The 27,277-nt window shown below is 44.1% G+C and overlaps 1 protein-coding gene across 1 annotated transcript; it reads right to left on the bottom strand.

The window, feature by feature from the left end:
* Positions 1-2,005: 2,005 nt before the first annotated feature.
* Positions 2,006-27,032, bottom strand: RETREG2 (reticulophagy regulator family member 2). The gene is made up of 9 exons (XM_077447835.1): positions 25,400-27,032; positions 22,843-22,949; positions 21,210-21,240; positions 19,176-19,320; positions 16,015-16,099; positions 15,795-15,926; positions 14,094-14,188; positions 12,268-12,403; positions 2,006-11,098 (listed from the first exon to the last, which is right to left on the bottom strand). Exons 1-9 carry the CDS (start codon positions 25,663-25,665, stop codon positions 10,602-10,604), a joined length of 1,494 nt encoding a protein of 497 aa, XP_077303961.1. The 5' UTR covers positions 25,666-27,032; the 3' UTR covers positions 2,006-10,601.
* Positions 27,033-27,277: the final 245 nt, after the last annotated feature.

Genomic DNA, 27,277 nt, shown 5'->3' on the forward strand with positions numbered 1-27,277 from the left:
TGTACGTGATTATGCCTGCCTGTGCCATTGTGCTGACGTACAATGGCAATACGGCGGTCCTCAAGTGGTTAATCAATTTAGAAAGAATCCCCTTGAAGTTTAGGGATCAAGCCTGGCTCGCCTTCCATGGAAGGCTCTATGTGAGAGGGAACTTGAAGCATCGCCCTGTGGATGATCAGGATTGTCCTAGAGCGGAATGTGTTGGCAAAGTGGAGTCTATGGACCACTTTTTGCTCCAGTGTCCCTTTAACATAGAGATGTATAAAAGGGAGGGGAGGGCTCTAGGCATCCCCTTTTTCTATCACATGAGTTATGCGGAGTGGGTGTATGGGGCATTTCCAACTCACTGGGATTTTGATTTGGATATACTGTTTTTTAGTTAGTATATTTGTACGTTACTTCACATGGAATGCACGGTGCCAGATTACCCTGTGGAAGAAAGTCCTCTCTGTTGAGGTGGTGGTGCACAATATTCTGGGTGAGGTTGGGAAAATTCGGGGTCTTGAGAGGGGCAGGGAGCCTCGGGCAATCTAGATGAGGGCGTGGAGGAATATCAGACCTGCCTTTGGTGAACTGCCCATCTCTGGGTAAGAAGCTCTTTTCTATTTCTTTCACTCCCTTAGCTTTTGTTGGTTAGTATCCTCTTTTTGAAGAAGGGCTGCATGCATAATGGGTGTGGGTTTGTTTCTTGACCTCACAAGTTTGATGTCTGGTGTAGTGGTGTGAGTCGTAATAGGATTATCCCCAATAATGACATGTTCATGATGATTTATGTTTTCGCTGTAGTCTTTTTTATTTGAGAGCAGATTTGCTATATTTATTTTAATTTATGTAAATATGTATATTTATATATAGTCATTTTATAGTGATTTTATGCATATTGATTGTAAGACTTTTAATAAAGAAAAATTGGGAAGAATGCTCCTTCCATTGGTGGTCAATGGGAAGAATGATCCTTACAATGGTGGTCAGTGGGAAGAATGATCCTTATATTGGTGGTCAGTGGGAAGAATGCTCCTTACAATGGTGGTCAGTGGGAAGAATGCTCCTTACATTGGTGATCAGTGGGAAGAATGCTCCTTACAATGGTGGTCAGTGGGAAGAATGATCCTTACAATGGTGGTCAGTGGGAAGAATGCTCCTTACAATGGTGGTCAGTGGGAAGAATGATCCTTACAATGGTGGTCAGTGGGAAGAATGCTTCTTATATTGGTGGTCAGTGGGAAGAATGCTCCTTACAATGGTGGTCAGTGGGAAGAATGCTCCTTACAATGGTGGTCAGTGGGAAGAATGATCCTTACAATGGTGGTCAGTGGGAAGAATGCTTCTTATATTGGTGGTCAGTGGGAAGAATGATCCTTACAATGGAGATCAGTGCAAAGAGCACGCTGTTTTTTGTTTTGTTTTCTTTGCTAGAATTATTTTTATTTTTTTTACATTCAGTTGTCAGTGGGGAACCCCACTCCTTAACTGGCTACTCGCAGTTTGTTATGGTGGAAAAAAAACAAAAACGCATGTAAAAAAACAACACAGTTTTTGGTGTGGGTCCATTGACATCTATTACGCGCAAAACGCAATTTGCTGCAGAGAGAAAAAAAGTCCCTGGCCCTTTCCAAAAATGCAGCGGCTGAAAAACACAGAGATGTGAACATGCCCCATAAGAAACCATATTAAATGGACTGTAGTGCGTTTTTTGTCAATAGACGCAGCAGCAGGACACGGGAGTGCGCCCGCCCCAGTCCCCTGAGGGAGAGTGCTTCTCCAACAGGGCACTCAAGAAGAGGAGGAGCTACTAGCGCCGATGAGGGACCCCAGAAGAGGAGAATCGGGGCCACTCAAGGAAAGTTTAATTATCCTATAATAAACAGTATAATGCACATTTTGTGTAAAATCAGTTCAGTGAACTTTACTTACTTTTTGACTATTTGTTTTTTTTTGTAGCAGTAGACGGCATAAAGTGTAATTATCTGTATAAATAAGAGTTCTCTGACACATGGCGAGGAAATTGTTTAACAACTTAAGTTTATTAATGAGTTGGGAGTTAACATGAGTGATCTATAAGTACATTGCTGTCTCTTTGTTTTCTAACTATCGGGTTAGTTTAATTATTATACACTGTACACACATATAAACTGTATACGGCCATCCCAGCACACCTACACACATACAGATACAACTAGACACACCTCTACAAACACATATATACAGTGTAATATGACCACAGACATACTCACACGCCCATATATACATGGACCCCCCTCCCCCCCACACACAGGACAGCACGTATCAAAGCAAATTTAGGCAATACACAACCCCCAGCTGGTGTGAAACTACAAGTGCCAGTGTTTGGGGGGTGGTAGATGGGTATGCTGGGACTTGTAGTTCCATTGCAGCCAAAGGCTCACATTTCCTGTGCGAGTTATAGAAGGTAGTCAGTGATACCTTTTGCTTCTTTCATTACTTTACAGAATAAAAAATAAATAAAAAACAGACCGCCACCCTTATTTTATGTTACATGGTAAATTGCCCTAAGTCTAATGAATATATAAGGGAATTATTGTTGCAAATGATTCCTAGAAAAACTGGACGACTAATAGTATGGCTCTATCACACAAATAATTTAGGCTTTATGAACCAGGTGGGGGGGGGGAATGAAAATCTGAAAAAAAAAAAAAAGTGCACCTGTCACGCACCTTAAGGACATTCCTTTGATTTTGGTGAGAATGCAGTTGCTAGTGGTGCCCTCTATAGGTGGAAGAGTTTATCACATTCCCTCTTCATTTCCCAGCAGCTAGATTCGGGGTCTCAAACTGGTGGCCCTCCAGCTGTTGTGAAACTACAAGTCCCATGAGGCATTGCAAGGCTGACAGTTACAAGTATGACACCCACAGGCAGAAGCACTTGTAGTTTCGCAACAGCTGGGGGAGGGGCGCCAGTTTGTGACCCCTGAAGACACTGATAAAAGTGCCCACGTGAATGACATACATCTCAGTTCACTAGTGGCGGCTGGTGCTCCAGCCAGGGGGGGCAGCAAACAACCCACCCAACCCCTCACCCCCCCCCCACCCCCTCGGGTGGTACTCACACAGTCAGGCTCTCAATAAGCGTTGACGCAGAGCACTGAGAGATCGCTCTGGGCGGCCATCTCCCGAGTCCCCAGGTCTTCCTGTACATCCTCCCCCCTGCCTGGCCAATACGATCCCTTCTCCTCTCGGGCCAATCACGCTCATCCACACTTCCTGATTGGCCGGGGGGAGAAGCAGGAACACAATAGCAAATAATAATTCACTATTGTCACACAACTGGGTGGGCTCAGGGTGCTGTGTTCTGCATCCCAAACCCATCCTTTTTTGAAGCCAATTAGAGCCTCAGGCTCCAATCACGAGCTTCAAAAAAAAAAAAACCCCATTGGAATCTATACGTCCGGCATGTAGATTAGGGATCGGGCGCATGGATTAGGGGGGCGGCGTCCCTTCTGTTCACATTTCTCATTATTTATGAGGAAAGGTTGTGAGCACTGAACTTATTCTCTCTGGAGAAGAGACGCTTGAGAGGGGATATGATTTGAATATACAAATACCGTACTGGTGACCCCACAATAGGGAGAAAACTTTTTCTTGCGGAAGGGAGTTTAAGAAGACATGCGGCCATTCACTAAAGTTAGAAGAAAAGAGGTTTAAGCTTAAACTACGTAGAGGGTTCTTTACTGTAAGAGCAGTATGGATGTGGAATTCCCTTCCACAGGCGGTGGCCTCAGAGGGGGGCAATGATAGTTTCAAGAAACTATTAGATAAGCACCTGAACCACCGCAACATACAGCGATATACAATGTAATACAGACATATAATCACACACATAGGTTGGACTTGAGTCTTTTTGCAACCTCACCTATTATGTAACTATATGTAACTATGTACCAACAAAAGCTGCAATTGTAGAAGGGAAACATTTTTACATAAGGCTTGAGTGGCACAAAACAAAAACATTCCACTGTTGGGAACAGTCATGATGAGAAAGCAGAATATCAAATTACTAAGAAAACTGCTGTAGCTTCAATGACGTGGCTCAAAAAGGGATGGATTTACTAAAGGCAGATAGACTGAGCAGTTGCTACAGAGCTTAGTAAATGAGGGGAAGCTCTGCTGACTTCCATCATCCAATCAGATGCAAGCAAAAATGCTGTTTTTTTATATTTTCCTTGCATGTGATTGGTTATTCTTTACAAAGTGAAGCTTTATCTCATTTACTAAGCTCTGGTGCAACTGCACTTGTAGGTTGCACAGTCTAAGTGCATTTTGTAAATCAACCCCAATGTGTCTCCCTGCTTTTTATAAAGCGTTAGATCAGTGTTTCTCAAATCCAGTCCTCAATGTGCCCCACCAGGTCATGTTTTCAGGATTTCCCTCAGATGAAACAGCTATGGTAATTACTAAGACAGTGAAACTCATATCGCCCGTGCAAAATAATGGAAAGCCTGAAAACGTGACCTGTCGGGGCGCCTTGAGGACTGGCGTTGAGAAACACTGGGTTAGTTCCATATTAAGGGGTCATGTTGAGGGCCTTTCCCCTTCTTTCCACTGGTGGGCCATTTAAGGGGATCTTAATAGCAGAGATGTTTCCTGGGCTTGCTGATCATGTGATTGGCTGTCACAGTGGTCATGTAATCAGGGGCCCCTCCTACTAGCTTCCAAACGCAAACTGGGAGCTGGTGGTGAGAGCGTGGTCAGTGTCAGGAGCATGCAAATGAGCGTGGTCCCAGCGCAGAACTGTGATGCCAGCTCCGGCAGCACAGCAAAAATAAAGAATGCAACTTACATTGGTGGTCAGTGTGAAGAATGCCCCTTACATTGGTGGTCAGTGTGAAGAATGTTCCTTACATTGGTGGTCAGTGTGAAGAATGCCCCTTACATTGGTGGTCAGTGGGAAGAATGCTCCTTACATTGGTGGTCAGTGGGAAGAATGCCCCTTACATTGGGGGTCAGTGGGAAGAATGCCCCTTACATTGGTGGTCAGTGGGAAGAATGCCCCTTACATTGGTGGTCAGTGGGAAGAATGCTCCTTACATTGGTGGTCAGTGGGAAGAATGCCCCTTACATTGGGGGTCAGTGGGAAGAATGCTCCTTACATTGGTGGTCAGTTTGAAGAATGTTCCTTGCATTGGAGGTCAGTGGGGAGAATGCTCCTTACATTGGAGGTCAGTGGGAAGAATGCTCCTTACATTGGTGGTCAGTGGGAAGAATGCCCCTTACATTGGTGGTCAGTGGGAAGAATGCTCCTTACATTGGTGGTCAGTGGGAAGAATGCCCCTTACATTGGGGGTCAGTGAGAAGAATGTTCCTTACATTGGTGGTCAGTTTGAAGAATGTTCCTTACATTGGTGGTCAGTGGGAAGAATGTTCCTTACATTGGGGGTCAGTGGGAAGAATGTTCCCTATATTGGTGGTCAGTGAAGACCATTTCTCCCATAGGGACATATACAGCAGTAAAAACCTGATAGAGATTATAGCCCTACCCCAATCCAACCAGAACATAAAGCCCAACTTAGCTCAGGACTCCTAAAAGAAGACATGGTTCCACATTCCACTTCATTTTCCTGTGAGTCCAGGGCAGGTGAGGTGGAGCCTTGACAACCTGGGCTCACAGGAAGCAAGCTGAATGACATGCAGCCCAGGAATAGGAGCAGCACTGGATCGGTAACCGGCTGAGTCTGTAGGGGTAAGCATCAAAGATTAAGCGACTATAGTAGCTGGACATGCATTTATTAAAACAAAGCTAGGGAGTGACGTATTTATTTTTCTACCTAGGATGGCGTTAGGCTTTAAAGGAAATATAGTTTGGTTGGAGGTGAACTTTAAAAGCCAACTCCACCTTTCTGAAGGTATATTTAGGGTGTAACATGAAACAAGGGAGTCAACAGCTCCCCTTTTCCCACTTACAGAATTTGGGGGTTCTTCTCCCTGATGGCTCCTGTCAAATTTTAAAATTGAAAGTGGCTGTGCATGGTTGGGCCTGTCCAGTCATGTCATTCATCTTTGGAGAGTTGTGAAAAGACTACAATTCCCATCTGCCATCATTCTTAACGGAGCTCTTAAGTAACGGCACCGCGCTGGCAGACCATTGATCCTTCCTCCAGCTCCATAGCTGAGGGTCCGATGTAAAGACCGGAGATGGAAGAATATTCTGCAGGAGCCTGAGCATTGCACCCGCAATGTACTGATCATGGTTGCAACGCTTTGCAGGCTCAAATGCAAAAAAATATATATATAAATGCAAGTTTTTAGCTTGTTTGTAACAATGGTGCATTTATTATCTTTTTTTGCAAAAGGTGGAATTTTCCTTCAAAGAAGTCTTGGAGCCAAGACACCGGTGATCTCTGGCCACAAGATACATTGTCCAAATCATTTTCAGTCTCTAATTATATACATGTGGGTACAGCAGTTGCAAAAAAAAAAAAAACAACTATAAAATATATCACATTAAATAGATAACTAAATATAATTTTGTAATAAATATTAGAGCTCTAATTTGAAGTAGAACTAAAAGGCAAAACTTTTTTTTCTTTTTTAATTTTGGATAGAGTAGAGAGGGATTAGAACCCCTGTCAGTGTTTATTGTTGTCTGTGTCCCCATTAGGGAGATTCCCCTTCTCCACATGTCCTGTTTACCATTATCATTGAAAGAAAATTTTAGGTTGTCCCCAGAAAAGTAATAGAAAGAGAAATCCTCCAATGCGGACACTAGTTCTGGTGACCTGGGAGTCCCCAAGGGATTCCCTTAATTTGCAGAGATTTCCTCTCACTTCCTGTTTGGCTATAGGACAGGAAGTGATGAAGAAAAACAACTACTATTGGATGCCATGCCCCACCAGCCATGATTTTATTATTGGTTTGATTTATTTCAATCATCAATTTAAAATTGTTGGTTAATACTGTATACACACCTTGGAATGTACTGTTGGTTTATTATTTATTATGTGTAACTACATCATTGGACTATTAATTTTATGGTGCTATACTGATTATTATACTGTTTAATTTTTCTATTGTATATTGATCCTTCATTAACATATCCATTGTACTACCTGTTGGTGTGTTTCCAATAAATTATTATTTGATATACTATACTGATTGAACTAATATACCCCAAGTATTTTGTTTCATATAAAGTCCCATTTCCCCCCTTTTTGGCCCCTTTTCCCCTTCTTTATCAATTATCAGGGATAGAGTCTTGTGTACTGGATGGTCACGGCTCATATAAAGTCCCACTTGCATTTATCTCTTCCATAAGGAAGTGAAGGGAAATCTCCCCAATGGGACACAGATGGCAAAAAAAAAAAAAAAATCCCCCTTGCTCTATCCAAAATAATGAAGGAAAAATAAATAAATAAAGGTTTTGCATATAGTTCTACATTTTTAAAGATTTGATTTATTTCATAAGCGGACACTTTTCGATGACAGGAGAGGACTTGTCCTGCCTTTACAGACATCATAGCTTATTCACAGATGATTTATCAGCACACAACCCATTTTACCAGCAGAAGAAAATAGGAGTCGAGCCAAATGAGAAAAGCACAGGGAGATCACGGAACATTTGCAGTGTGTTGGTATTGGTAACGTATGATCCTAATGCTGGATCAGTAGCAGACACTATACTACCTAAGACAGTGAAATGGCGAAACTTGGCACCCCAGATGTTTTGGAACTACATTTCCCATGATGCTCAACTAAACTGCACAGTGCAAGAGCATTATGGGAAATGTAGTTCCAAAACATCTGGGGTGCCAAGGTTCGCCATCACTGACCTAGGACCAAGTTAAAACGTATTTCCAGGAAAACTGGAAATCCCACTTTTGGGACTATCCCATGTAGTATAACCAGGAAGCTCAGTGGTTAGCACTTCTGCCATTTGAACACTGGTGTCCTCTTCCAATCCTGGCCAGGACACCATCTGCATGTTCTCCCTGTGCGCTTATGGGTTTCCTCCCACACATGCTGGTAGGTCAATTGGCTCCTGTATGAATTGCCCCGTAGTATGTGAGCTCATGAGATAAGGACCTGCGACTGAGATTGATAGTATGTAAACCTTTATGTAAATGTGAATTGATGGCACCATATAAATGCCAAATAATATTAATAAGGAGCGGGGCCCTCCAATTATTCCTCTTGTACCATATTGTAACTGTAATGTCTGCCTTCATTTTGTAAATCTCTGCGCAAACTGTTGGAGCTATATAAATCCTGTATAATAATAATATAATAATAACAGAGGTGTTTTCCTTTCCAACAGCTTCCAGGTTTTGTTGGAACAATCTGCAATTTAAAATTTCAACTACAGCAGCACCTAGTGGTGAAATATGGTTCTGCATCACAACCTACAAATACTATGACTCCCTTAAAGGGTCAACTATTTTCAGTCTTTATTATGCCACGTACTTTAAACAATAACTGGACAAGAGGCCCTGCTGTGTCTACAAGGATACAATAGGAGGTACTGAAACACAATAGAGCAAAGAAAGAACATTTTTTTTTTTTTTTAAACTATACTTTGATTTAGAGATTTAGACAAGGGGACAAGTAATACAATAGGAATTGTGGGCCCCACCAAGGTTTCAAATAACCTAAAGAGCCTGAGTGACATCACTGGTTCCTAGTGAGGTAACAGGCTGGTGCTGCAAGGGATAAAGGCTTGTTTTTGCCTAGGGTACCAGTACTAAGCACATTTGCTTACCCCCCCCATCCTTTTCTCATGCCAACTTTAGTCCCCCAAATCACCTCTCTTTGATGCTCCGACATCATTACTTACAATGCAGAACCAAACAATCGAGTATTGTAAAGGAGGACATACATGGATCAAATTTTGTCTGCTTCAGAAGGGACAAGCTGAATTTGGATCCATGTATGGGCAGGCTGGTTGTACAGAAGTCGATTGGTATTGATATTGGTACCAATTGGTATTGATAGTGGCGGGAAAGTCTCCCCACTGTCAGAATACAAAAACTTAGCGGGAGTGATTCGCCACCATCTACATTGAGAGTGGGGATGGGGAAATCTAGTCATTTGTTTTTAATTCAAAAAGCTAGTGGAACAAAAAAAAAAGGAAGATAATCAATGTATGGCCTGCCTAAGTGAGGACAACAAGTCTGGAGCTAGGAGAGAAGAGGAGAAGGTAAAGCTGGCCATAGATTAAGCGATTTTCTTACCTGTAATCATGGGTTGCAGGAAAGAAAATCGCTCTCTTCCCCCATCAGCACAATCAGTGTTGATGGTGGAATCCTCCCGTGAAGCTATTGTTTTCTCCTGGCGGGGGGGCATAGGGAGCCGTCCCTGCAGGGAGAGCACAATGATTACTGCTAGCAGCTATAGCCACAGGCAATAGTCGCATACTAAAAATCCAACATGCTGGCTGATTGATTGGATTGATTTATCGACTTGGTGTTTCGCAACTTAATGCGGGTAACCAGATGTTTGTCCTTGGCCATGTTCTTTGAATAAATAAAATATTTCATTTATCGACTTGTGTACAATCAGCCTGCCCATACATGGATCAAACCTCGTCTGGTCTCTGCTGAACCGGCCGAGATTGAAACCATCTATGGTTAAGTAAAAGTGCTTTTTGGGGATACCCTAGGCCAGTGATGGCGAACCTTGGCACCCCAGATGTTTTGGAACTACCCATTTCCCATGATGCTCAACTACACTGCAGAGTGCATGAGCATCATGGGAAATGTAGTTCAAAAACATCTGGGGTGCCAAGGTTCACCATCACTGGCCTAGGCAAAAATAAAGTATTTATCCATTAAATTCCCACTGTAAATGGAGTTCTTCAAACTTCAGTTCAGCTTTACATTCTGAATTAATGACAAATGCACTAAAATTTACACATCCGTAACTCCTTACATTCCACTTTCATCTCCTGTCAGTTCACTTGGATGTGGCAGAAATGCACCTAAAATGAAGCTTGTAATATTCCTAAAGGAGTCATAACTCAGAGCCCTATTAAGCTGCATTTATACTTTCTCCGATGCCAGGTTAACAAAACAAAGAACGGACAAAAAGGGTAAAGAAGTGCCAAACGTTCACTTCCATTGATGCAGCGGTCATGTTTTTTTGGCCTCTCTTCCCATTAAATAGATGAATACAGGCGGAATATTTATGACAATTCATTTATGGACACTTGCTACCTACAGAACTTGATAAACAATAGCCAGAATAAAACCCCATGCAACCAGCACAACACTCTTCCATGAAACCAAGTCAGATCACCAAATTGATGGGTTGGCGAGGTTACCAGTCATGAAGCCGGCTGGTTGGATTATTAGGGGTTTTGTTAAAAAAAAAAAAAAAAAAAAAAACACAGGACAATCGTATGTAACAGGCATGTAATAACACTATATGCAAATTCATGGGGTTAAATTAAAAAAGGCAGAGGTGGACTGTTTGGATTAAAAACCATTCCTCCTTAGAGAAAACTGGTGATATTCTGTGCTTTTAGCCAATGCCCAGTGTTTGTGCACTGCTTTCATCCCACAGGGGGCAGCATGTACATCGGTGTATAAACTTTGAGTGACAGAGAAGATACGAGGAAATAAGACAAAGCTTTCTCTAGTGCTTCTCTGGCCTAGAAGCCGTGTCTTCTGGCTGTAGATGAGAAGAAGCTGGTGTAGAGGAACTAATGGCAGCTAGGTGCTTTTCAGCTTCCTCCGCCTCCTCTTGCAGCAGATCCAACTCTCCCTGCTCCAGGAGCTCGAAATCTTCCCCATCTCCGGATTCTTGACTTTCAGGACGTGAAAGTCCTGGACGGCCATGAGGAGCTACAGGGCTCTGCAGGGTGTCTCCCTGGCTCCGGGCCTGGATTTCAGCCTCCAGTCCTACAGGTTGGCCCTTTCCATTGAAATGAGTGTTGACAAAGTGAAGCGGGGAGGTCAGTGTGGGCAACAACTCCTCTAGGCTCAGGGACAGAGTTTGAGTCGGTAAAAGGGAAGTCTCAGCAGTTGCCAAGCGTTTCCTATCTCCTGTATGGTGTCCCAACCAAAGTGGAGAATCAGTGGCGCCAGTGGCAGGAACAGTGTCTTCCGGCACAGCGCTCGGCTGGTCCAAATCTGAAAGCAAAGAAAACAATAAAATGTTCCAGATACATTAAGCAGAATTGTATCTTTTTACATTGCTACCTAGCACCTGTGACAATAAAAAAGGCAACTATTACTGCAATACTCTCCTCATCCCAGGCATTATCCCCTGAAAATCTATTGTGCTCAGAGGTACAGTGCTGCTGGTCTTCCAGGTTGAATAATGACCAGTGTCATCCAACCCACCTTCTAAGAGCCCAGGCTGTAATGGACATGTCTCCTACTTGGTACTATTACATGTTAAAGTAGTTCTAAAGTTAAATTTTTTTTTTATCTTAACGCATTCCCTAAACACTTATCCAAGTCTTTTCTCAATCCAGCACTGTGCCTGGCTGCAGCTCTACTCTCCCCTCAGGCAGCAGTGGGAGCCACTGGATCCTGCTGCTGCCAGTCAAACAAAGCCCAGCTTAGGAGCACACCGGCACATGAACACCCCCATAGCGTGGCTTCCACTGGGACACATGCAGGAGAGGAGGAGCAAACAGTGCCGGCCTGCAGAAGAGGAGGTTAAAGTGGCTGTAAACCCTTACAGACCACTTTGACCTACAGGTAAGCCTAGATTAAGGCTTACCTGTAGGTGCAAGAAATATCTCCTAAACCTACACGGTATATATATATATATATATATATATATATATATATATATATATATTATAATATATATATATATATATTCAGCGCAATTTCACTGCGGGTTCCTGCATCGCATAGGACTCGCAGAAAGTTAATGGCACCCCCAGATCGGTTTGCATATCCCAGTATGAACTGTCAAATGGTGCAAGAATTGGATCGCATGGGTGTGAACACCCAACACCCATGCGATCCGATTCTGGTGCGGACCAAAAAAAAGGGTCCTGCACCATTTTGGAGCAAATGCGATGCAAATTCAGCCATACAATTTGTATGGCTGAATTTGCATCGCACAGACATCTGTGCGGTGCGAATCACATGCAATGTCTGACATCACTATAGTGTGAATCAGCCTTAAGGATGGTCTGCAAATTACCAGCCAGCTCAAGATACTGGTTCTGAGTGCTGCAGAGACTTCAATCAGGTATTCAATATTTTTTTTTCCTATATCTGCCTGGAGTTTAGCTGTAAATGAACTTGCCCACTCCCTTGTGTCAGCTGTATTATCTCACCTTCTGACACGTCGGTCAGCTGTGGTGTAGTAGCTCTGGATACGGAGAACCCTCCACTCTCCAGTATAGAGGCCTCTTCATCTGACAGCTCAGAGTCAGTAATAGAAAGAGCCAAGGCTGTGATCCGCACATCCATCTGGAAAGAAAAACATTTCAATTAGGCAACAAGTCAACTCATACAACTTCTACAAAAAAAAAAAAAAAAAAAAAACTCCACAACAGAGGAAGAAGGAATGACAAATGCTGAACAATTCTCCATAAAATCCCATCCTTAGCTGTGCTAGTACCATCTGTGAGCCCCATCCCTATCATAAACCTAGAACTTTGGGCACTCCTACTGCAGAGTTCAAGCCAAGGCACACAGAAGCTGTGTCAATTACATCTAATTTGCCATTTGTCTCCTACTGAGTGCTGTGGTAGGAGAAAAAAAGGGGGGAGAAAAAGGAGGGGGGAGAAGGAGAAAAGGGGAGGATGAGGAAAAAAAGGGGGAGGGAAAAAGGGGGGGGAGAAAGAAGGAGAAAAAAAAGGGGGGGGGGGGTGCTGTTGATTATTCTAGCTTGGTATTCACAACACCAATCAAAACAGGACAAAGTGCCACACACAGACACACGGGTTGATTTACTAAAAGGCAAGAAGACCGTGCATTTGCACTCCTCTGTAAGTGCAGTTGCTCCAGAGCTTAGTAAATCAGCAGAAGCTCTGTTGACTTCCATCATCCAATTGTTTTTTTTTTTCCTTGCACGTGATTGGGTATTCTTTGCAAAGTGAAGCTTCATCTCATTTATTAAGCTATGGACCAACCGCACTTGCAAAGTGCACATTCTTTTTGCCTTTAGTAAATCAACCCCACAATGTCTGTGTTCAGGTGCTTTGCAACCTTACAGATTGGCAGCAGCAGCTGTGTCCGTGTGGCCGATGCGTCCCAATTGACTTCCATGGGACTGCTTGCATGGGGACGCATGAAACACTTGTGCATTTCCATGCAGGTAAACATGGCTCTCGCGTAGGTGTACGCTGTAATACGCTTCACCTGAACGAAGCCTAAAGCAGAGCAAAATGCGACATTATTCTGCTTCTCTATCCTACTGCACCATAAAAAGTTAAGGGACTTACATAGGCACATTGATCCTTTCTATGTGTGTGGGACAGAAGCACCAATTATTTGGAACCAGCTTGCCAGCAGAATCTGGAGGGAGCGCTCAGTGCACGACTGGACAGCATATCAGCGTCTTACCTTGCGTTTTAAAAAGGAGAAGTACAGCCAAAGCCCGACCATTTGGTCGGGATGCGCCCACATCCTGGACTGACACCCGGATCAGCCTCTCAGAGAGCCGCTGAGAGCCTGAGCTGTCCGCTCCCACCCCCTTCACAGCCCAGTGCTCCAATGAGGCAGGTAAGGCTCACTGCTGGCAGAACACAAATGGCGCTGAGGGGGTCAGTGTTAATGGGAAATCTACCAATTTTATTTCCTTCCACCATTGTATAATCTATAGCTTGCTTAAGTGTGTCAGGACTACAGAAGATCTCCTCCTCTCCATACCTAGGGAGTCAAGTACTGTAGTCCACAGAAATCGCTTGGAACAATGGCACTGATAACTTCCTGTCCTCCCTGCCTCTGCTGACTGTTATCAACAGATATTTTTTTTTTGCTTCCATCAAAGAGATACAAGCCAAGGAACCTGCACTTTCAAATACAAGTCAGCTATAGCAGTTCTTGTTTTTCTTTTTTATAGGCCTCAAAGACCACAATGGACATTAATAATTTTAGACAAACGTATTCATGTTTAATTGTCTTTGCAGTAGGAATCCATGATGGGATCACTTACCTCTGGAGAGAAGCCGGAGAGCTCAATCTCACTCTCGCTGTCTGTCTCTGCTGTAGGCTCCTCTCCTTCTTCCTGCTCCTTTTTTACTTGTCTCTCTGAGAGAGGAGAGAGAGTGAGTGAGAGAGGGCAATACTGCTGAATCACAAAGGCTGACTGCAAAAGGCATGCCAAGCAGGAACTCTGTTCAAGCTGAACACGGAATGCACTGCAAGAGCTAAATGCCTGTTACTGTTTCTGGGAGGAAACCCACCATTGGTATCAGTGGAAGGAACAGTGTCCCATCATTGGTGTCGGTGGGATGAATAGTGCCCCATCATTGGCGGTGGTGGGGTGAATAGTGCCCCATCATTGGTGTCAGTGGGAGGAATAGTGCCCCATCATTGGTGTCAGTGGGAGGAATAGTGCCCCATCATTGGTGTCAGTGGGAGGAATAATGCCCCATCATTGGTGTCAGTGGGAGGAATAGTGCCCCATCATTGGTGTCAGTGGGAGGAATAGTGCCCCATCATTGGTGTCAGTGGGAGGAATAGTGCCCCATCATTGGTGTCAGTGGGAGGAATAGTGCCCCATCATTGGCGTCAATGGGAGGAATAGTGCCCCATCATTGGTGTCAGTGGGATGAATAGTGCCCCATCATTGGTGTCAGTGGGAAGAATAGTGCCCCATCATTGGTGTCAGTGGGAAGAATAGTGCCCCATCATTGGTGGGAATATAAAGCTTTATCTTTATAATCACTTAAAGACCGCCCACCGTATATATACTGCGGCAAAACCTGTAAGTTGTTTCGTGCACTAGATACTGTGGGCATGCGCGCTGCACGGAGGTTGAGCCAGTTTGCGTGTCTGGCGGACCCAATGTCCACCAGCTACCCGCGATCGCTTCATAGAGAGGCAGAACGGGATATGCCTATGTAAACAAGGCAGATCCCCATTCTGACAGTGGAGGACACAGAGATCTTCTGTTCCTAGTAATCAGCAAAAGAGATCTCCGTGTTCTTCCCATCAGTCCATCACCCACACAGATAAAAAAAAAAAACACTAGCAGGGAACACACGTAATCTTTTGATCGCGTCTGATGTTAACCCCTTCCCTGCCAGTATCATTAATACACCGATCACTGTATTTGCTGTCACTGGTACCCAAAAATTGTCACTCAGTGTTAGATTTGTCCACCGCAAATGACGCAGTCCCGCTTAAAAAAAAAAAAAAAAAAAAAAAAAACACAAAATGCTGATCGCCGCCAGTACCAGAAAAAAAAAAATAAGAAAAGTCTCTAAATCTATCCCATAGTTTGTAGACATGATAACTTTTGCGCAAACCAATATACAGTACTCCTATGGGGATTATTTTTTAACAAAAATATGTAGAATACATATTGGTCTAAATTGATGAAAAAAAATGTTTTTAATTTTATTTTATTATTAGATATGTTTTATAGCGAAAAAAATAAAAATGGCAGAAGTGATCAAATACCATCAAAAGAAAGCTCTATTTGTGGGGGTATTGAGGATAAAAGAGGACAATCAATTTTATTTGGGTACAGCGTCGCACGGCCGCGCAATTGTCAGTTAAAGTAACGCAGTGCCGTATCGCACAAAATGGCCTGGTCATTAAGGGGGCCAATCCTTCCGGGGGGGGGGGTGCTGAAGTGGTTCAAGACCCCACACTTCTCTTTTAAACCCCCTGAGAGAGTAGCACTTACTCTTGTGTGAGCGAGGCAGGTCCTCCCCCTTCATAGTATAATCTATCTTCATCAGAACAGGTTCTAGAGTGGTGTACAGCCTCTGGATCAGCTCCCGGTATACAACTAGTGGCCACAAGAGGACGCTGAGTACTGTAAGGGAGATAAAAGAGTGCTGCGGTCACAGGTATAGGTTTGTTATGTGCATACCAAATGATACAACAATAATGGGAGATCTTACGTATTATGTAGGAAATCATAATGCCCGGAACATAATGTCCGACAACAGCCAGCACTGCACAGCACGAACAAACCATGGCACAGAACTGAGGCAGAGAGAAAAGAAAATGAATACACTGGATATGCAAAAGATGAAGTTACCAGCCCCTAGGTCCCAGTGCAGAAAAGAAAGGGTTAGGCTAACCTAGACGTGAGATGGAGCCAAGAAGATCTGATTGCTCAGTAAAACAGTTGTGGTGTTGCTTTCGGTCAGGGATATGCAATTAGTGGACCTCCAGCTGTTGCGGAACTACAACTCCCATGAGGCATAGCAAGACTCTGACAGCCACAAGCATGACACCCAGAGGCAGAGGCATGATGGGACTTGTAGTTTTGCAACAGCTGGAGGTCCACAAATTGCATATCCCTGCTTTAGGTGAACATGCCTGTTTGTTAATGAAGCAGGCACCCTTGGCACTACCCCCATCTCCAAGACAGAAGAGCAATGATCCGGGAATATTAATTTCTGATAATTAAAGGGTTAATTCACCTTTACCATAAAAAACTGCCTATGCAGATCAGGGGAGTATGTAGATTAAAAAACAAAAAAACAAACTGTGCAACTTTGACTAAAAATTGAGTAATGCCCTTGCTATAGGTGTAGGCCATTTACAGTGAAGGGAAAAAAATACAGTATTTCACTAAAGTGAGTACACCCCTCACATTTTTGTAAATATTTTATTCTTTAATCTTTTCATGTGACAACACTGAAGAAATGACACTTTGCTACAATGTAAAGTAGTGAGTATACAGCTTGTATAACAGTGTAAGTTTTCTGCCCCCTCAAAATAATTCAACACACAGCCATTAATGTCTAAACCGCTGGTAACGAACGCGAGTACACCCCTAAGTGACAGAATAACAAAAATATCCAGAAAAACGCATTTCAAAAAAGTTATAAATTGATTTGCATGTTAATGAGTGGAAAAAATATTTGACCTAGTACTTGGTGAAGTGTCTCAGAAGGCTAAGGGGGAAGGAGGGGGAGGGGGCCGAACGTCCGGCTCAGTTCGTTGCAGCAGACTGAGCCGGAAAGTGGGAGCGGGTATCTGTCAAAACCAAGTACCTGCTCTCCCCTCCTCCCCAAAACGTGCCAAATGTAGCGGGGGGGGTAGGGGTCAGACAAGCAGAGCTTCCCCTCTTGGGTGGAGATCCGCTTTAAATATTTCTCCCTTAACCAAGCAGCGCTCTGCTCAAGTCGTACAAGTCGTAGCTTACACAGAGCTATAGACTCCACCCATGTGATGGTGCCGGTACTTGGTAATTGGCCCGGTGCTGTCACATAGATTGAATCACATAACTCTCCAACCAGTGATGCAACGCTGTATCCTGGCCTAGGCCAATAAGGCAAAGTCCTAGGGCAGCACTTTGCAGGGGGGGGGGGGGGGGCAGCATGGAAAGAGTCCCGGTTAGGGACTGTTAGTGTAGCACCAGTCTTATGGGGCGGACTGGGCTGAGAGGTAAATTAGTCTAGTGCCCCCATAAAGCAGTGGCACAGGTTCCGGTATGCGGGCGGCTGGCATTCCTTCCCCATAGCCCACCAGGAAGTGAGATAATCTATGCAAATTAGGGGAATCCATTGCGTCCTCCCTCCCCAAGAACTAGTGTCCCCACTCGAAAATTTCAGGGTGGGTCTTATACAGCAAGGGGTGTGGCCTTGACAGGAAGGGGTGGGTCATATTTAAATTAGGGGGTGCACAAGTTTAGTCTGGCAAAACCTAAATACACTACTGCAGTGATGCAATGGGGACAGTGGAGTTTAAGAAAATCTAATACTTTGTATCAGCAAAGCATATGTTTGAGTAAATTTAATGCATTAGGGCTGGTTAACACTAGTCATAGGAATGCGGCACAGTGGCTGGAGTGCCGAGTAATCCAGCTGGGATCAGCGCAGTGTTTCTTTTTTTTCAACAAACTTTATTGAGATGTCGCACAGACATTTCATAAAGTTTAATTGCCAGCCAAGCGGTGCACTTTAACCACATGCCGACTGGGCCATAGCCAAAAGATGGCTACAGCGCAGTCGGCTTATTTTGGGAGGGTGTCCATGAATGTCCTCCCAGAATCTTGCTCTCGCACTCCCGTAAACATCAGTGACCGCCGGGTCCGGAAGACCCAGAGCATCACGGATCATGGTAAACGGCTGCTGGTAGTGGCCGTTTACCACGTGATCTCGCCATCAAATGACGGCATGATCGCTTGGAAACAAACCTCCCTCCCCTCTCTGTAATGATCGGTACAGTGCAAGGGGAGAGGGGGAGAGATGGCAGCAGCGCTGTGGCCTGGATATGTAGTGCCCACAGCGCTGCTCTGTGACAATACTCTGCAGTACTCTCCTGCCCATACTGTGCAATACTCTGCCAATACTCTGTAATAAATTTTAACAGAAACAAATAATTTTTTTTTACTGAATTTTCAGTCTTTTTTGATTTATAGCGCAAAAAATAAAAAACCCAGCCGTGATTAAATACCACCAAAAGAAAGCTCTATTTGTGTGAAAAAAAAAGGACAAAACCTTTCATATGGGTACAGTGTTGCATAACTGAGTAATTGTCATTCAAAACGTGAGAGCACCGAAAGCTGAAAATTGGTCTGGTTAGGAAGGGGGTTTAAGTGCCCAGTGGTCAAACAATGTGCATTTATTCTTTTTTGCCTCCTTCCCCTTCCCTGACCTAACCCACCCTCCCCCTCCCCAGATGCATTCTTACTGCAATCAGACAGCCGTGGTTCCGCTGTTTATTTATCTCCATCAGAGACGGACTATGGGACCATCACTGATCATTTCTGGCACAGTCGCACTTTGCCGGAGGTGATCAGAGATGGTCCCATACACAAGCAAAGCAAGGAGAGTAAATAAAAACATACCACTGAATGTAAAACAGCAGAACCACAGACATCAGATCAGGGTAAGTATGCGTTTGTGGAGGGGGGAGGGTGGGTTAGTGTATGTCATGAATAGGGGGGCAAAAAAGGATAAATGCACAATTTATCCCACCCATGTCTTTAACAAAAGCAACCCACAGAAACCAGCAAATCCCCAATCCAACACAAATATCGATCTTTTAATATCATGTCAAGGAACCCCCCCTGACCAAATGTGCATAACCCGTAATTCTGACTCACCTTCCCCGGGTTCTGCTTTTTGTAGAGCAGCAGTTCCTGGCTGTACTGCTGGCAGGTGAGCCATGTCTCAGCAAGGTAATGGCACAGCTCACGCACACTCAGCAGCCGATGCTGACTCGAGCCTCCTGCAGAAACCAGCGTCTCACTACAAATACACAGCAGAGTTAAGTTTAGACGAGGTCACTGCACTATTTATTTGTACCAATTTCTCAAATGACATACAGTGCATCCAGAAAGTTTCGACTGCGCTTCACTTTTTCCACATTTTGTTATGTTACAGCCTTATTCTAAAATGGATTAAATTCATTATTTTCCTAAAAATTCTTCAAACAATACCCCATAATGACAACGTGAATAAAGTTTGTTTGAAATCTTTGCAAATTTATTAAAAAACTAAAAAAAAAATCTCATGTACATAGGTATTCACAGCCTTTGCTCAATACTTTGGTGAAGCACCTTTGGTACCAATTACAGCCTCAAGTCTTTTGGAGTATGATGCTACAAGCTTGGCACACCTATTTTTGGGCAGTTTCTCCCATTCTTCTTTGCAGGACCTCTGAAGCTCCATCAGGTTGGATGGGGAGCGTCGGTGCACAGACATTTTCAGATCTCCCCAGAGATGTTCAATTGGGTTCAAGTCTAGGCTCTGGCTGGGCCACTCACAGAGTTGTCCCGTAGCCACTGCTTTGTTATCTTGGCTTTGTGCTTAGGGTCATTGTCTTGTTGGAAGATAAACCTTCACCCCAGTCTGAGGTCCAGAGCACTCCAGACAGGTTTTCATCAAGGATATCTCTGTACATTGCTGCATTCATATTTCCCCTCGATCCTGACTAGTCTCCCAGTTCCTGCCACAGAAAAACATCCCCACAGCATGATGCTGCCACCACCATGCTTCACTGTAGGGATGGTGTTGGCCAGGTGATGAGCAGTGCCTGGTTTCCTCCAGACATGATGCTTGCCATTCAGGCCAAAGAGTTCAATCTTCGTTTCATCAGACCAGAGAATTTGGTTTCTCATGGTCTGGGAGTCCTTCAAGTGGCTTTTGGCAAACTCCAGGCAGGCTGTCATGTGTCTTTTACTGAGGAGTGACTTCAGTCTGGCCACCATACAGGACTGATTGGTGGAGTGCTGCAGAGATGGTTGTTCTTCTGGAATGTTCTCTTCTCTCCACAGAGAAATGCTGGAGCTCTGTCAGAGTGCCCATGGGGTTCTTGGTCACCTCCCTGACTGAGGCCCTTCTCCCCCTACGATCACTAAGTTTGGCCAGGTGGCACGCTCTAGGAAGAGTCCTGCTGGTTCCAAACTTCTTCCATTTATGGGTGATGGAAGCCACTGTGCTCATTGGGACCTTCAATACAGCAGAATGTTTTCTGTACCCTTCTTCAGATCTGTGCCTCCATACAATCCTGTCTCGGAGGTCTACAGACAATTTCTTGGACTTCATGGCTTGGTTTGTGCTCTGACATGCACTGTTACCCCTGGGACCTTATATAGACCGGTGTGTACCTTTCCAAATCATGTCCAGTCAGCTGACTTTACCAAAGGTGGATTTAAATCAAGTTGTAGAAACCTCAGAAGGATGATCAGTGGAGGCAGGATGCACCTGAGCTCAATATTGAGTGTCTTGGCAAAGGCTGTGAATACTTATGTACATGGGATTTTTTCGTTTTTCATTTTTAATAAATTAGCAAAGGCTTTAAACAAACTTCTTTCATGTTGTCATTATGGGGGACTGTTTGTAGAATTTTGAGGAAAATTATGAATTTATTCAATTTTGGAATAAGGCTGTAACATAACGAAATGTGGAAAAAGTGAAGTGCTGTGAATACGTTCTGGATGCACTGCATGCTGGATCCCAGACAATATTTTGGTTATTATCAAATATGTGGAGACAACTGCAATACAGGGGTCTTGCTTGCTACTAGCTGCCATGTTTTAAAATGTAATTTACCAAGTCTAACTCTGACAGCTTTATAACCCTTATAGACAAACATGGTGATAGAATCTTGCAGAAAACATTTTGCTTGTGCTCACCTGTCACCGGATGGTTCTGTCCGAGTCTCAACTGTAAAACAAGAAGGTTCAATCAATTAGATAAAAAACAAAATAAAACAAGATATCCAGCCATAAAGCCAAATACAGATAAGAGAACCATTTTCCCTGCAAACATATTTGCAGTTTTGTTCAGCCAGTCTTATGATTCATACTCCTTTGCCAGACAGCACAGCCAGCAGGGTGAAACCACTATTCCCTATTGCAATTGTCTCCCTGTTCTTCTCTCCTCCGGCCAGCTGCCTAATTATCTCCCCTTCAGCTTCACCTGCCAGAAAACATGGTACACCACGACCACACAGCAGAGGCTGCTTGCTTTCAGACTCTCTCCCAAATTGAAAGTCTAAAGCAGCCCATAGATGATTTGATTTTCTTTCCTTCCACCCAAAAAAATAAATAAAAAAACGCTCAATTCTCCCATCAACACAGTCAGCGTTGATGGGGAAATGCCACCCGCAGCAATATTGTGTTCTGCTAGCGGTGGGGGCTGGGCTCAGGGAGCCTTCCTGGCTGGCAGAATACAATGATTACTGCTGGCCACATGTAAAAAATCCGACAGGATGTACCCCAAGTTGAAGGATGGATCGACTTGGGTGCAGTCAGCCTACCCATAGATGGGCTGAGTCACGGCCAGTCCATGTATGGTTGACTTAATGGAACAATAGTTAGCAGAGGTAGGTGGGAGGGAGAGGTGACAAATCACTTATTCAGCTGTGCGCCTAACCTGAGCTTCAGCTATTGATCTCCATAAACAATTGTTTTTAAACAAAGCCGGTAGGAATAGCCATATTAGCAAGTTAGAAGCAGGCTACAGCACCATACGCTGGCTGGAAACAGCTATGAGAAATACAGTAAAACCGCGGATTGCGAGTAACGTGGTTTACAAGTGTTTTGCATTATGAGCTGTTTTTTGTTTTTTTTAAATCCTGACTCGATTTGCGAGAGTTTTCTCGCAAGACGAGCAGAATTCAAGCATCTGGGGTGTGTAGTACCACAAGTGGCCAGAGGCGTCTGAGTGTTTCCGATGCCCGCCACTTCGGGTCACGTGCGGTACTGCATACACTAGCAGTGACCCTGGAACAAATTATCTGAGATTCCATTGATTCCATTGATTAGATGTTTTGGATTACAAGCATACTTCTGAAACAAATTATGCTCGTAATCCAAGGTACTATTGTATACATATGGAATATTTCATTTTAACCTAATAAAAAAATATATATATATATATATATATACGGTAATTATATATATATATATATATATATATATAAATAAATAATCTTTCATCAATTTTATTTTTTTGTGCCGAATATAATAACAAAAGGAATATATAAATAAAACCCCCTAACCATTCTCTTTACATATTGCCCGTATCTATGCTTTTGTTGCCATAGAAACAGATTTTAACTTGCATCTGAAATGCAGTTTTATGTTGACTGCAACTTTTAGATATTTTGTAACTGAGAGGAGGATGTTGATTTAAATATGATTTAATGCATGTTTAATGATCTCTCGCTTCTCTATATTAAAAAGACAATTAAAACAAACAAAAAAAAAAAAAACACACTCCACCCGAGCAAACATTATATAAGATCAGACAGAGGTGTGTTACCTTTACAGTACTGAAGTAGCCAGGTCTTCCAGTGCTGCACACCCAGGATACATAGGAGGAAGAAGCTGACCAGAAATACAGGTCGCGGGGACAAGTATGAGAACAGCCTGCAATTACAAGAGAACCAAAGTCAACACCTATCTGTCCTTCCATTTACCAGCACAAATATATTGAAGTACAGCAATGAACTAGATGTTAATGAGAACCTGTCACAATTTAGCTCAAGCAAGATCTAAATGTCTTAAAGCAAGCAGTGGGCTGGCTCTTGGGAGGAGTTCTGCAAATTGCTGGGATGTTTGTCTGGAGGAGTGGGTGATCCCATGGAGGATGTTTATCCAGCCAGACCACCCTAGGTTACACCCACATCTCTTATATAATGCCCACAGTCTCTGACCATCTGCTGCATCGCGTCTGCATTTTCTGATCATCTCCTGTCTGCAGTCTCTGGCCGTCTCCTGCATCACGTCTGCAGTCTCTGGAATCGGGTGGTGGGGACATTTTTAAGACTGGTAATATTTAGGCTGGAATTCTACTTTAAATATATCATTATTAAAAAAGCTCATTTACACTTGCTTCAACTTTATCACACAATAAAGCGACTACCGCTTCAACATGCTTTTTTTTATGTTTTTTTGAAGCTTTAATGAAGCTTGCCAAATGCCCCCTGTGTGTTGATTTTCCATTCGCTTTAAAGGGTCCAAGTAGAACCCCAGCTTATTAGGACCTTTGTTCAGCAGATCCCCAGCTTATTAGTACCCCCAGCTCTGCAGATCCCCTGCTCAGTAATACCACCAGCTCTGCAGATCCCCCGCTCAGTAGTACCCCTAGCTCAGCAGATCCTCCTCTCTGTAGTACCCCCAGCTCTGCAGATCCCCCCTTAGAATTAACAACCAGCTCTGCTGATCCTCTGATCAGTAGTAACTGTCAGCTCTGCGGATCCCCTGCTCAGTAGTAACTCTCAGCTCTGCTGATCCCCTGCTCAGTAGTAACTCTCAGCTCTGCTGATCCCCTGCTCAGTAGTAACTCTCAGCTCTGCTGATCCCCTGCTCAGTAGTAACTCTCAGCTCTGCTGATCCCCTGCTCAGTAGTAACTCTCAGCTCTGCTGATCCCCTGCTCAGTAGTAACTCTCAGCTCTGCTGATCCCCTGCTCAGTAGTAACTCTCAGCTCTGCTGATCCCCTGCTCAGTAGTAACTCTCAGCTCTGCTGATCCCCTGCTCAGTAGTAACTCTCAGCTCTGCTGATCCCCCGCTCAGTAGTAACCCTCAGCTCTGCTGATCCCCCGCTCAGTAGTAACCCTCAGCTCTGCTGACCCCCCGCTCAGAAGTAACCCCCAGTTCTGTTGATCCCCCGCTCAGAAGTAACCCCCAGCTCTGCTGATAACCCGCTCAGTAGTAACCCTCAGCTCTGCCGATCCCTCGCTCTGAAGTAACCCCCGGTTCTGCTGATCCCCGCTCAGAAGTAACCCCCAGCTCTGCTAATCCCTAGCTCAGAAGTAACCCACAGCTCTGCTGATCCCCCTACTAAGTAGTAACTCTCAGCTCTTCATATCATCTGGTGTTCTGATCCTCCTCTCTCTCTGGTCCCCACTCACCTCCTCCTTCCATGCTGCACACCACATTTTACACCTACTAGTTTCTCCTTCTCTGGGACCCATCATTCGCCACTCAGTCCTCACTTTCCAGTCCCGTTCCGCTTTAACATTCCCATGTTGCACACCACGTGTGCCATCAGCTAATTGCTCTGCTCCAGTCTGGACCCACTCACCTTCCTGCTGCTCCACACTGATGTGACGTCTGCACCAGACACTCCCAGAATATAAATACATGAACCGGAAGTGATCACTTTCTGATTCGCTTGTTGGTTTCCCAGTGCATCCTGGAATATCTCATGTCTGCAATAACTCCAAATCAAAGCGCAGAAAACTCTGAATAAAAGGCTCTCAAATGCTGAAGGTACCGTTAGCAAGCGTTGCATAGTTACATAGTTAGTCAGGTTGAAAAAAAGGACACAAGTCCATCTAGTTCAACAAAAAAAAAATAGACTTCTATGGAGGCTTTTGAGACACTTTGAAGCACCAAGAAAGCGACATGGGGTATAATATTTGAAGCAAGCACAATGTGTTAATAGAACTGTAAGGTCACCATATTATTAAGTAACAGGTGCTTTGCTTGGCATTCAGAGTGCTTTAAAAAAGCTTGTCCAATGCCACATTTTGAAGGAAGAGTAAGCAAGCCCTTGTAATGAAGTTGTAAGAATACTGCACATCTGGATACCTGCCCCACTCTATCCATATATTAGCGGTCCTCTGACCACCCCGGTCTATCCAGATAATAGATCTCCTCTATGGTCACAGTAGATCCACCTATCCCCAGTCTGGTCTGCTCAGAATTATAACTCTATGACCCCAATCTAATTACTAATGGAAAGTGTCAGAGTAAACAATCCCTTGTAATTAAGTTGTAAGAATACTGCCCATCTGGATACCTGCCAGATTTTTATAATAATAAAGACAATACACCACTTGGTGATGTCCTCTATGGATCTCAGAATCTTACCAAAACACTCCATGGACAGCAGCAGCTGTTATCAGGCTAGGCAGGGGTCGCTCCCACACCAGAAGTCGCTGCCCTGCAATAAGTAAAGGTCCCCATTCATTCAGTCTACGATGCAGGTGGGCCTCTAAGTAGCTCATGTCCTCCTCCGAGGCTCCAGGGAGTCGTCCACTCCTCTCTTCATTCTGCAATAGATCTCCTGCTGCAACATCCTCCCTAGGCATCCTTCTTGCTGAAGTAGCTGAGGACTCTCCATTGCCACCACTCATGGTTTTAATTGTGATTCAAACTTTGCTTAGTAGTTCCTCCAACTCCGCAGCCAAGGTAAGCAGTCGGCAGTCAGATAGGACAAGGTTGCTCCTGAGTCTCTCCGCAACATTCCCTGAATCTACTGACTGCCAACGGGTCCAGCAGAAGCGCAAAAAAGTAAACAAATGTTCCAGGCGTTTCCGTTTGCACTATCCCCTCAGATAGCTGGCATCCCCACCATTTTGGTTGGTAAATTATTCACTACGTTTCTCCCTTTAAACCCAATGTGTATGCCCGACTGAAAACTTACTTTATTTACCGACCTCAAATAATTTCTTTTTTCTAATCCTTCCCTTACTTTACATGCAACAGTTCTAATAACCAGCAACGATCAACTATTCCTTAAGCCACCTATAATTAGACCCGGCCTATTCCCTGAACATGCTAGAACGTGACCTCTTTTCTTCTGGCTGTAATAATTATATAAGCAAAACCTACCCAGCCTACGATGATACCGGATCTCTTCCTAAACTTTATTTTCCTGACACTGCAGCCCTGCAAACCTCCATAGTGGCCTCACTTAGCCCAATCAACTGAGTGAAGACCATCAGATTTCTCCAAACCCAAACCTATTCTGGTAGTAGATTCTCAATCACCAGATCCAAGAATATACACCTATTCTGGGAAGAGATCCCACCTTCGTGAGCCTATCCCAATACTAGATTGCCCCCTATACCCTACCAGCGATCCCTCCCCCAACACCAATCTTTCCTGATATTAGAATTCTCCTTTATCAAGACTTCCCAGATAATAAAAGTCTTCCCTAAATGTAGTGTAGATTCCTCGACACTGGACTTCCCTAGCGACTACTCAAGGGTTTCCCTATAGCAGATCCTTCATTAAAAGTCTATTCTATGACTGATGCCTCTGAAGCCCACCTATCCCAAAAATAGATACTCTTAAACAAACCTATGCATATGGATAAGCTCAGCAACACCAGTCTTTGCTGATATTAGATCCTCTTAAATATATCTAGATATTAAGTATTCCCTGACCCTTGGTCTATCCAGTAATTAGATCTTCCCCAACCCCAATCTATCCAGATATTAGATTTTCACTGGCCCCGTTCTATATAGATATTCTATATTACTTAGCCCCAATCTATCCAGATATTAGCTGTCCTCCGACCCCGGTCTATCCAGATAATAGATCTCCTCTATGGTCACAGTAGATCCCCCTACCCCCAGTCTGGTCTGCTCAGAATTATAACTCTATGACCCCCAATCTAATTACTAATGGAAAGTTCCCTATCCCCCCCAGGATGTGATGACCCTCTCCCCTCCTCCTCTCACCCCCTCTGATGACACTCTCCACTCCTCCTCTCACCCCCTCTGATGACACTCTCCACTCCTCCTCTCACCCCCTCTGATGACACTCCCCCCCCTCTTTTGACACTTGCCCCTCCTCCTTCTCTCACCCCCTCTGATGATGACACTCTCCTCTCACTCCCTCTGATGATGACACTCTCCCCTCTTCCTCCTCCTCCTCTCACCCCCTCTGATGATGACACTCTCCCCTCCTCCTCTCACCCCCTCTGATGATGACACTCTCCCCTCTTCCTCTCACCCCCTC

The sequence above is a fragment of the Lithobates pipiens genome, unplaced genomic scaffold (genome assembly GCF_037356315.1).
Source record: "Lithobates pipiens isolate NorthernLeopardFrog02 unplaced genomic scaffold, aLitPip1_a1.2 Scaffold_22, whole genome shotgun sequence".
Classification (NCBI taxonomy): Eukaryota; Metazoa; Chordata; class Amphibia; order Anura; family Ranidae; genus Lithobates; species Lithobates pipiens.

Excerpts from the sequence above, each read along its gene's own strand:
- RETREG2 (XM_077447835.1), bottom strand. The coding sequence starts at position 25,665 with ATGAGTGGTGGCAATGGAGAGTCCTCAGCTACTTCAGCAAGAAGGATG. Across the intron at positions 21,241-22,842 it reads GCTACTTCAGTACTGTAAAG|TTGAGACTCGGACAGAACCA; the intron begins GTAACACACCTC and ends CTTGTTTTACAG. Across the intron at positions 11,099-12,267 it reads GCTGACCGACGTGTCAGAAG|ATTTGGACCAGCCGAGCGCT; the intron begins GTGAGATAATAC and ends CTTTGCTTTCAG.